This window comes from Nycticebus coucang, chromosome 16 (assembly GCF_027406575.1).
Source record: "Nycticebus coucang isolate mNycCou1 chromosome 16, mNycCou1.pri, whole genome shotgun sequence".
Lineage (NCBI taxonomy): Eukaryota > Metazoa > Chordata > Mammalia > Primates > Lorisidae > Nycticebus > Nycticebus coucang.
This window is the reverse complement of record NC_069795.1, coordinates 62,661,259-62,673,672: the sequence shown is the minus strand read 5'-3', so window position 1 is coordinate 62,673,672 and position 12,414 is coordinate 62,661,259. Positions and strand designations below refer to the sequence as shown.

The following is a 12,414-nucleotide window of genomic DNA, read 5'->3' as shown; positions in this document are numbered from 1 at the left end:
TATTGTTCCCAGGACTTCTTCCTCAATTACTCTTTAGAGAATAAGATTTAGACAAACAAGATGACTGGAGGACATGAACATAAAAACTAGAGCTTTAAATATATATGTACCTATAGAACCAAGACTGGTTATAAGCAAGGCAGTATGGCTTGTAATGACTACATGCTGTAATGTAGCAGATACAATTAAACAAAAATGAAAAGTGAATGGAATGGAGAGAATATATGATAGAATAAGTTCATTCTTTCTTTCTTTTTTTCTTTTTCATTTTTAGAGACAGGGTCTCACTCTATCACTCAAGCTGGAATGCCAAGGTGCAATCATAGCTCACTGTAACCTCGAATTCCTGGGTTATAGAGATACTCCTGTCTCAGTCTCCCAAGAAGGTAGGATTACAAGCACACATACTCATACAGGGCTATTTTTTTTAAAAACGTTTTTGTAGAGCCAGGATCACTAACACCCAAGCTCATTAATTTTTTTATAGGATTAACTAAGTGTTTAGACTGGGAGCTGAAGAAAGGGAGAGGAAGATTATTAGCTAATTTCAATATTGCTCATAATTGAGAAATAATAGACAAAGAGACTAAGGGCATTATATACACATGTTAGTACAAAGGAAACCATTAGAACAAAGACAAAAACTTTGCTTAAAAAAACCCATTTTATTTTATAGGCCATACATTTTTAAATGGTTACATATAGAAAAAGTAAAGGAAGGGGGTGTGGAGGACAAGAGTAGATGCTAGGATTCTTTGAATATAGCATATTTTGCTGATTTTTGTTTTTAATTTTCACACAAAACTAAAAAGCAATCTCTAAAAGTCAGAGCAAAATATAACAATGAACCTAACAAACTGATAGCATAACTGCACTAAAAGGAACTATGCCACGTTACTTTAGGAAACAGTAATTTAACTCAACACTCAAGATGAAATATAATCTAAGTTTTTAAAAATTGTAAAAATAAATCTTATACTGTTCCCAATAATCTTATTGTCGATGGCAATGTTAATATTATTTAAAAGGTATGAGTACTATAGAATAAAGAAAATGCTCTAGTTTGGATGTTCCCCTGCCCCCAACCTCATGTTGAAACTTGATCCCCAGTGTTAGAGGTAGGGCCTAATGGGAGTGTTTCTGTCTTAGGGGTGGATCCCTCATGAATGCCTTGGTGGCATCCTTGTGATAAAGAGTTCTTGATCTGTTAGGTCCAGTGAGAGCCAGTTGATAAAAGAGCGGGGCACCTCCTCCTACACCTCTCTTGCTTACTCTCTCACCATGAGATCTCTGCACATGTTGGCTCCTCTTCTTCCACCATGAGTGGAAACAGGATAAGGCTTTCACCAGATGCCCAATCATTCATCCAGTAGAACTGTAAGTCAAATAAACCTTTTCACTTTGTACATTCTCTAGCTTTTATAGCAACACGTCTGGACTAAGACAGCAACTAAGTTGATCTAGTTGAGAATGAGGATTTTTGGCATAACAGATAGGAGATATAATACCAATGAGGTTATGTAAAAACCCTATATTTGTGAATTTGAAATAGAAGTTATAGTAAAACTTATGATATAATGTATGTCTTAGCTCTTTCCACTGAAAAGCCTTAGAAAAAAGCTATCTATCCATTCTCAGTAAGGGCCTTTATTTCCCAAGTTGTGATCTCTAAAAAGATTAAAAGAATCCAAACTTCCTAGAGAAATGGCTGATTGTAGAATGGGGAAAGAAAAACTTTTCATGCAAGAAAGCAAGGAAGCTGTCAGAGAGCATTTAAATTTCACCAAGAGAATTCAGGATCCAACCTGAATTGGTTTTCACTGGCCAAAGATGAACATTTTGATTTAAATAAGGATAAAAACTGCAATAAATTATAATGCGTCAAATATATTTAAACTTATAAGCTCATGATTATGCTAAATAAAATTTCATTAATCACTAGGATTCTAGAAGACCAACTCAGTATTCTAAAAATTGGTAAATAAAGGTAAAAAACAAATCATTACTCCATGTTTCCTTCACAAACAGCAGCTTAAGGTAACCAATTAGCTGATGAGGAGAAATTTCTCATTATAGAAGTATTCCAGTGTATAAAATGAAAAATAAATGATAGAATTAAAATATTTATATCTTACTGCTCCTAATGAATTCATGGAACTAGGTAATGATGATCAACAGTGGCTATCATCAAAAAAAGAGATAAGCAATCATTATGTGCCCCCTGGGAGAAATATACAATACCACCTTTGGTGCAGTCTTGCCAAAAAAGAAATTAGATATGTTTTTTCATATGAGAAACTCTTTCTTTCTGTCTATCAAACTTCTACTTATCTAATACGACCTTCTCAGGTCTCATTTCCTCCCACCAAAGCTTTGTGTGGGATGTGTGACTTTTTTCATGTCTTATAGCACTTGGAGCAGTGCCATACAGTAAAAATAAGATGTGAACCACCATATCAGTTTGAGAATTTTCTAATGTCCATATTTAAAAAGTAAAAAGAAACAGGTGAAATATAATTTTATGAATATATATGAATATACAAAAAATATTTATAAATATATTCATATTTAAAATATATCTATTTGTAATCTATATTTAATCTATCAAAAAATTATCACCCACACCTTTCACCATTAACTAAGATAGACTCACTGGATTAAAGATTTAAACTTAAGACATGAAAGTATAAAAATACTAGAAGAGAATGTAGGGAAAACCCTTGAAGAAATCGGCCTGGGCGAGTATTTTATGAGGAGGATCCCCCGGGCAATTGAAGGAGCTTCAGAAATACATTACTGGGACCTGATCAAACTAAAAAGCTTCTGCACAGCCAAGAACACAGTAAGTGAAGCAAGCAGACATTCCTCAGAATGGGAGAAGATATTTGCAGGTTATGTCTCCGACAAAGGTTTAATAACCAGAATCCACAGAGAACTCAAACGTATTAGCAAGAAAAGAACAAGGGATCCCATCGCAGGCTAGGCAAGGGATTTGAAGAGAAACTTCTCTGAAGAAGACAGGCGCACAGCCTACAGACATATGAAAACATGCTCAGCATCTTTAATCGTCAGAGAAATGCGAATCAAAACTACTTTGAGATATCATCTAACTCCAGTGAGACTAGCCTATATCACAAAATCCCAAGACCAGAGATGTTGGCGTGAATGTGGAGAAAAGGGAACACTTCTACACTGCTGGTGGGAATGCAAATTAATACATTCCTTTTGGAAAGAGATATGGAGAACACATAGAGATCTAAAAATAGATCTGCCATTCAATCCTATAATTCCTCTACTAGGCATATACCCAGAAAACCAAAAATCACATCACAACAAAGATATTTGTACCAGAATGTTTATTGCAGCCCTATTCATAATCGCTAAGTCATGGAAAAAGCCCAAGTGCCCATTGATCCACGAATGGATCAATAAACTGTGGTATATGTACACCACGGAATATTATGCAGCCTTAAAGAAAGATGGAGACTTTATCTCCTTCATGTTTACATGGATGGAGCTGGAACATACTCTTCTTAGTAAAGTATCCCAAGAATGGAAGAAAAAGTATCCAATGTACTCAGCCCTACTATGAAACTAATTTATGGCTTTCACATGAAAGCTATAACCCAGTTACAACCTAAGAATAGGGGGAAGGGGGAAAGGGAGGGGACGGAGGGGGGAGGTGGGCAGAGGGAGGGGGATTGGTGGGATTACACCTGCGGTGCATCTTACAAGGGTATATGTGAAACTTAGTAAATGTGGAATGTAAATGTCTTAGCACAATAACTAAGAAAATGCCAGGAAGGCTATGTTAACCAGTGTGATGAAAATCTGTCAAATGGTCTATGAAACTAGTGTATGGTGCTCCATGATAACATTAATGTACACAGCTATGATTTAATAAAAAAATAAAAATTAAAAAAAATTTAAAAAATTATCAAACATAAAACCAATATTAATGACACATTTTACATTATTTGTTTCATACAGTATGTATTCTGCACTTAATAGCACATCTCAATTCATACTAGTTACATTTTAAGTGCTCATTAGCCAGGTATGGATACTGGCTACAATATTGGGTGGCACAAATTTAGAGAATCCATTTTATAATTTAGTACCTGATTATCAAGTCTGGAGGTAGGCAGTAGAAGGCAGGTCTACCATAATGTTTGAACCATAACTGGAGTAATTTCAGCCTATAAACAACTGTTTTCAGAGTCTTGGAGAAAAATGAGGGAGATACTGGAGATACTGCTATGGACTGAATGGTCATATACTGTAACCAAATCCATATGTTGAAACTTAACCCCTAATATGATGGTATTTGGAAATAAGACTTTTGAGAAGTAATGAGGCAAGGACAGTGGAGCCCTCATGGTAGGATTGGTGCCTTTACAATGAGAGATACAAGAGATCATGCTTCCTGTCTTTATTCTCTCGGCCATATGAGGACATAGCAAGAAGGCAGCTGTCTACAAGCTGGAAGCAGGCCCTCGCCAGATATGGAATTTGCTGAAGTTGATTTATTATGTCAGCCCAGATGGACTGAGACAGTGACCAATCATCCACGTAATATGCTAATGAGATGATCTGTTCCTCCAACAAGCACTAGTCTAGTTCAACACAAGGATGAGGAGGACAGCAGAAGAAGCTTGCTGGCCTCAGTACCTAAAGAGCAATCATTTCCTATACAAGAAGGAGTGAAGTAGGCCATCATATCAAAGTTTTAAATTCTGTAACTAGTTATGTGTATAGCCAGAACTTACCACAGAGAGTCCACCCAAAAAACTGGTATAACTGGTTCAAGTTATACAACTTCTGGTTGATATTAACAAGGCCAAGAATTGTTCTTTGGGCTTAGAAATGTATGATATACATCATTAAAAGATAAATATCTCAGTTAATATACAAAATAAAAGAACTATTTCCAGAGAAACATTTCAAATTCAAAAATTCTATGGCGAACAATGAATTCCTGTTACTGGAAACCACAGAGAAGACAGTAAGCTGCCCAGCGGTTGATTTTTATTTAAAGATTTCTTATCACCATGTAGCTCAAACAGAAACATCTGATTGTGGCTGCCACCTGTCTCTACCAGTGTATTCTCATTTCCCAGTAAACCTGTGTTTGTACCCTCTGTCCCAGTCAAATGAATCCATGGCAACTTTCCCAGCAAGATGATTTCCTTCCAGTTTGGTTGAGCCCTGTGGTTACAGAACACCCTGTTTGCACAGTGTAACCCTATTCCTCTCAAAGGGAGTCTCTAGACACTTCCCCTCCAGAGAAATGAAATGAAGCATGATCTTGCCCTACCTGCACTTTCAATTATTTTTTTCATTATTCTTCTTTGAACTAGACACTCCATTCTTTCAGTGAACTTTTTTTTTTTTTTATTGTTGGGGATTCATTGAGGGTACAATAAGCCAGGTTACACTGATTGCAATTGTTAGGTAACGTCCCTCTTGCAATCATGTCTTGCCCCCATAAAGTGTGACACACACCAAGGCTCCACCCCCCTCCCTCCGTCCCTCTTTCTGCTTTTCCTCCCCCCATAACCTTAATTGTCATTAATTGTCCTCATATCAAAATTGAGTACATAGGATTCATGCTTCTCCATTCTTGTGATGCTTTACTAAGAATAACGTCTTCCACGTCCATCCAGGTTAATACGAAAGATGTAAAGTCTCCATTTTTTTTTAATGGCTGAATAGTATTCCATGGTATACATATACCACAGCTTGTTAATCCATTCCTGGGTTGGTGGGCATTTAGGCTGTTTCCACATTTTGGCGATTGTAAATTGAGCTGCAATAAACAGTCTAGTACAAGTGTCCTTACGATAAAAGGATTTTTTCCCTTCTGGGTAGATGCCCAGTAATGGGATTGCAGGATCAAATGGGAGGTCTAGCTTGAGTGCTTTGAGGTTTCTCCATACTTCCTTCCAGAAAGGTTGTACTAGTTTGCAGTCCCACCAGCAGTGTAAAAGTGTTCCCTTCTCTCCACATCCACGCCAGCATCTGCAGTTTTGAGATTTTGTGATGTGGGCCATCTCACTGGTGTTAGATGATATCTCAGGGTGGTTTTGATTTGCATTTCTCTAACACATAGGGATGATGAACATTTTTTCATATGTTTGTTAGCCATTCACCTGTCTTCTTTAGAGAAGGTTCTATTCATGTCTCTTGCCCATTGATATATGGGATTGTTGGCCTTTTTCATGTGGATTAATTTGAGTTCTCTATAGATCCTAGTTATCAAGCTTTTGTCTGATTCAAAATATGCAAATATCCTTTCCCATTGTGTAGGTTGTCTCTTTGCTTTAATAGATAAACCATTGGCCAGACTAATGAGAAATAGAAAAGTAAAATCTCTAGTAACCTCAATCAGAAATGATAAAGGGGAAATAACAACTGATCCCACACAGATACAAGAGATCATCTCTGAATACTACCAGAAACTCTATGCCCAGAAATTTGACAATGTGAAGGAAATGGATCAATATTTGGAATCACGCCCTCTCCCTAGACTTAGCCAGGATGAAATAGAGCTCCTGAACAGACCAATTTCAAGCACCGAGATTAAAGAAACAATAAAAAATCTTCCAACCAAAAAATGCCCTGGTCCAGATGGCTTCACTCCAGAATTCTATCAAACCTTCAAGGAAGAGATTATTCCTGTACTGCAGAAATTATTCCAAAAAATCAAGGAAGAAGGAATCTTCCCCAACACATTCTATGAAGCAAACATCACCCTGATACGAAAACCAGTAAAAGACCCAACTAAAAAGTACAATTTCAGACCAATCTCACTGATGAATATAGATGCAAAAATTCTCAACAAAATCCTAGCCAATAGATTACAGCTTATCATCAAAAAAGTCATACATCATGATCAAGTAGGTTTCATCCCAGGGATGCAAGGCTGGTTTAATATACCCAAGTCCATAAACGTTATCCACCATATTAACAGAGGCAAAAATAAAGATCATATGATCCTCTCAATACATGCAGAAAAAGCATTTGATAAAATCCAGCATCCTTTTCTAATTAGAACACTGAAGAGTATAGGCATAGGTGGCACATTTCTAAAACTGATTGAAGCTATCTATGACAAACCCACAGCTAATATTTACTAAATGGAGTAAAACTGAAAGCTTTTCCTCTTAGAACTGGAATGAGACAAGGTTGTCCTTTGTCACCTTTACTATTCAACATAGTGCTGGAAGTTCTAGCCAATACAATTAGGCAAGACAAGGAAATAAAGGGAATCCAAATGGGAGCAGAGGAGGTCAAACTCTCCCTCTTTGCTGACGACATGATCCTAAACTTAAAGAATCCCAAAGACTCAACCACAGGAATCCTAGAAGCCATCAAAAAATACAGTAATGTTTCAGGATATAAAATCGATGTCCACAAGTCAGTAGCCTTTATATATGCCAATAACAGTGAAGATGAAAAGCTAATTAAGGACACAACTCCCTTCACCATAGTTTCAAAGAAAATGAAATACCTAGGAATATACCTAACGAAGGAGGTGAAGGACCTCTATAAAGAAAATTATGAAATCCTCAGAAAGGAAATAGCAGAGAATTTTAACAAATGGAAGAACACACCCTGCTCATGGATGGGAAGAATCAACATTGTTAAAATGTTTATACTTCCCAAAGCAATCTACCTATTCAATGCCATTCCTATCGTACTTTCAAGATTTCGAAAAAATGATTCAATGTTTTGTATGGAACCAGAAAAAACCCCATATAGCTAAGGCAGTTTTTAGTAATAAAAATAAAGCTGGGGGCATCAGCATACCAGATTTTAGGCTGTACTACAAAGCCATAGTGGTCAAGACAGCATGGTACTGGCACAAAAATAGAGACATAGACACTTGGAACGGAATAGAAAACCAAGAATGAAACTAACACCTTATAACCACCTAATCTTCGATAAATCAAACAAGAACATACACTGGGGGAAAGACTCCCTATTCAATAAATGGTGTTGGGAGAACTGGATGTCTACATGTAAAAGACTGAAACTGGACCCACACCTTTCCCCACTCACAAAAATTGATTCAAGATGGATAAAGGACTTAAATTTAAGACACAAAACAATAAAAATCCTCAAAGAAAGCATAGGAAAATATGGAAGATACTGGTCTGGGGAAAGACTTCATGAAGAAGACTGTCATGGCAATTGCGACAACAAAAATAAACAAATGGGACTTCATTAACCTGAAAAGCTTCTGTATGGCTAAGGAGACAACAACCAGTGAACTTTTTTAAAAGGCAACTTCTTATTTACATTACTTTATGCCTGGAAGGCATGAGAGACCTTTCCTGGTGCCGAGTTCAGCCAACTAGCATGACAGGAGGTTGCTACAGAGTTCTCTGGGACGGTGTTGGTTTCGGATATGCAATGGCTGACGGGAAAGATTGGGAGCAATGCCTACCACAACAGCCTCCTCCCTTCACCAAAGCCTAAACTTTATTTGACTTTCTTCTGCAAGGCGCAGGAAAAGCAATGGCAAGCAACAGTGGCTTGAAGAACTAAGTCAAAAAGTTCTGAAGCTCAAAAACTAGAGTTTTCCCCCCTAAACCAAATTCTTTGTTACACTGAAGAGTAGTGGTAGATAATGACCCTGAAGGTGGCAAGATCTAACTGAACATGACTTTGTTCTGGTTAAAGGAAAAATACGTATGTCTATGCTTTTGCTCTGGAGATCACAGATCTTTATCTAGCAAAGCCCCTTAGTGAGTTTAGGGTTGGCAATGGAGGCAAAACTTGCACAACATTGGAGAGTAACAAAAATTTGAGGGTGGAGGTCAGCATTTGGGGGTGTGAAAGAAAGTGCCACTACCTTGGGATGCCTCCCTGGTAGGGAGTAGCTGGTAAATCATTGGGACAGTCTTGCCTAGGTTTCTGACTTAATCTGTCACCTATTCTGTGCTGTGCTGTAATTTACTTATGTTAGTCCAGACTCAGTAAAATTCTGCTACATCCAACAGGTTCGTGTTCATAGAAGAAAGGGCTGTGAGCTAGTATTCAACACGGGTCCAAAAGAACCAAGAAGAGAACAGGCCACCAACAGAGACTGAGAATAATAGTTTGGACAAACAGATTAGGAGAATGTCATCTCTGGAGAAACCAGCAGGTCTGGCTGGTAGGAGAGGGGATAATTTCCCATAGCAAGTGGGTTGAGGGTTCCACCGTCTTATTTGCATGTTAAAGATTGTTCCCTAAAAACTGTCAGATTTGAGGTCATCTGATTTATTTTTTAGTGAACACTGGCATTAACATAACTGAAATCTTTGTTATCTGCCAGCCCCATGGGTCCCAACTTTGTATTTCTCAGACTAGAAACATTTTTAGGAAAATTCTAGGGATTGCTTAGGTTGTCAACTTTCTGTTGTATTATGCAAACTTATTTTAAAAACTAATTACTTCATAAAATAAAGGGCATTTCAACACACATATAGGCCAAATAAAAATAGTATAATAGAAAAAATTTTTAAAAATTGTTTTTGTAAAAAAAATTGTTTTTAGAAAATATTTGTCTTCATGTTTTTACCTGAAATGATTGCACATTTTCCAACTTGCTGAAAACAACAATATGTTTCATTTTATTTAACTTCAGCTTAAAGGTTCTTTAAGCCTTTCTTTGCTTATTCATTCATTTTTGCAAAAACTTTTATCAGCCTCTTCTGTGCCACACTGTGCACAGGTACCAGGCTACAGAGATGAAGTAAGTGACTGTGACCCTGCCCTCAATAGCTCAAGGTTAATAGAAAAGTCAAGCAGGTAATCTCAACTGCAAAGCTCATACAGTATGAGGGGGCAGGGGAGGCAAAGGCAACATTTCAAAAGCAGAGACTCTTCCTCCTTGCAAGAAATATCAAAGCCTGGTCTCAGAATTTACTTGGCAGATGTTATTTGAGTTTCTTTACCAATGATTTAGGGGTAAGATGACACTTACCCCAGAAAGGACGGTTGTTCAGGCTTTTTTTTCTGTTCCAAGCCAATCACAGAGCTAGACATACCTCACCATGTCATTTGTCAGTCAGCGGGTGGGTATCCCACAGGTAAGGAAGAGGCCAGATTTGTGAGGCTCAGGAAACAAAAAACTGCTCCCTCCTGGTTATCTACCATGGAATGGCTCTGCACACAGCCGCTCTACTAGCTACAAAACACACAATCTGAGGCTGTGCTGCCATGGTTACAACACCATAGGATTTGGTGCCAGGCTAGAGCTGGGCACTCAGGGCACTTCCTCACTACACACAACTGAAAGATGTCTGGGAGTACTGATACGCACAGGGGCCCCTCCTGTTCAGTACAGCCTCACTCATTATCTGACACAATGAGGTTTTTTGAGTTCTAGTCTTGAATGAGAATCAGAGAGGTATTCGTATGATTCGATCCCCATCATTTATTTGGTTCTGCAATTTTCTGAGAAGCAGGAAATGCTGGCATAGTAAAAGATACATAAACACATTTCTATGAGAAATAGGTCCACAGGCAAGTACGCTGGGGAGTTTTGCTTCCTCCCTCGACCCTGTGCTGCAGAGGTACCATATTAGAGGAAAAAAGCGAACTATATGGGTTTTCTTACATTATATAATCAGAATATATATGTCGAAGGCATAGTCATCTTTTCCCTCCTCATCTGACCTCAACTCTTGTCAGAAATGGGTCTAGAACTTTCACACAATTATTCTCTCTTATTTAAAACCAAAACCTGATGGCTGCAGTTCCTATGTCTTTGACCAGGTCTTCTGGCGTCTCTGAAGCCTGACGCGTGACAACGGCACAGACACTCAGGGAATGACTACTGAACACAGAGATTCTGCAGCTTCCGTCCATTCGCACACAATTCCCATTTTAGGCTCTGAGCAGCTCTCCCTCCCCTGGTGCCATGAAACAGAAGGGGCTGGCTGGATCATCCCAACGAGATGAGGTTCCTTTCCCGCATGGGATTAGGAACAGAGGTGCGGCCTTTCGCTCCCCACCTCACACCACTTCCCGAATCTCCAGAAATGAGACTTTCCTGAAGAAACGCCCCGCGGGGAGCCAGGACCTGCAGACTGTGCGGGAAACTAAAGCCTCCGCAAAGCCCAGAACGCCAGCGACAGGCCAGGGGAGGCGCGAGGTGAAGCAGAGTTGTCCCTGAGGCTGGTTGCAGCAGGTCGGCGGCAGCGCAGTGATTGCTTCGGAGGAGAAAAGGAACCTGGGTTCCCTGGTCCCTGAGGTCTCACAAGGTCTATCCCCTAGGGGGAACCCAAAGCAGCAATGGGGCTCTGAAATCCGGCAAGTTTTAGGAGTCGAGAGAGGGGAGCAAGTGTCTTACCTGGCCGGGCCAGCTGGTGTAGTTGAAGGAGTAGATATTCTCGGTGCTGAGGCTCACTACCCCGCTGTAGACGCGATCAAAGTCAGCGCCCCTGGTAGGGTCGCCGCGGTCATTGCGCGGCGCTGGGGGCTGAACCCGGGTCCCCGCCGCCTGCAGGAGCCAGGGCAGCGCGCAGAGCAGCGCGAGCGGCGGGCAGTGGGGCATGGTGGGCGCCGCGCCCTGGCCCCAGGGCAGAGCTAGCCCCGGGAGGGGGCGACCGCAGAGCCTGTCCTTCCAAAGCCGAATCCCCAGCAGCACAGAGAGGGCAACGTCCACAGCCCCTCGCGCGACAGTCTGCAGGGCGCTGACGAAAATCCGATCAAATGTTCATGCTGCCGCCGGGGGGTCTCTACGCCAGGTCACCGGCGGAGAGTGAGGGGTACAGGAGATGTGGAGGTGGGGAGCTGCTGATTTTTCCTCCGGCTTCTAAGTGCCCCCTTTTTCATCGCCGGGAATCCCCCCTTACCCAGCCAGAATTTCTACCAATCTCTTCCTCCTCAAGCTGAACAACAGCAATAGCATTCAAAAGAAATATCTACTAGTCTCGAAGCGTCTACTTGATCAGACGTGAGGAGGAAATTCGGTCAGTTTCAAATGAACTTGCACCCTGGCTGCAGGCGAACAAACAGAAAGCAAAAAAGCCTGTCCCCAAAGAGCGTGCACCAGTTAGCTCTCTCAGGCTGCTACCTGCAGAGAACTCTTGCCGGTCTAAATGAATGGTGGCTATTCTTGGTTCCCCCTTCTCAGACACCTGTTTTATATCCTTATTACCTCCTGTTCTACAAGGAGAGCTTCAGGTCATCACTTTCCCTCTCCCTCGCCATATGTGTATATATGTAAATATGTACAGTTAAAAAAAAAAAAAGATGTGGTAAAGAGAACAAATTCCAGCACCCACTGAAGTCTGGTCCCGGAAGTTGTCAAAGACTCAGAATAACTAGCTTTACGCAGAAGGCATTTGTTTCCATCCTAGCCTCTTGCCTACTTTACCTCTGTAATGACTTCTCCCAGATTCTAGGAGAATCCTG

General features: G+C 40.1%; 1 protein-coding gene across 5 annotated transcripts in view; it reads right to left on the bottom strand.

The window, feature by feature from the left end:
- Positions 1-11,991, bottom strand: part of SIDT1 (SID1 transmembrane family member 1) — a 106,892-nt gene extending 94,901 nt beyond the window's left edge. For all 5 annotated transcript variants that reach the window (XM_053565112.1, XM_053565113.1, XM_053565108.1 and 2 more), the window contains exon 1: positions 11,348-11,991. In XM_053565112.1, the coding sequence (XP_053421087.1) occupies positions 11,348-11,551 (204 nt within the window). In that variant the 5' untranslated portion in view covers positions 11,552-11,991. The remainder of the gene's footprint in view (positions 1-11,347) is intronic.
- Between the last annotated feature and the right edge of the window lie 423 nt (positions 11,992-12,414).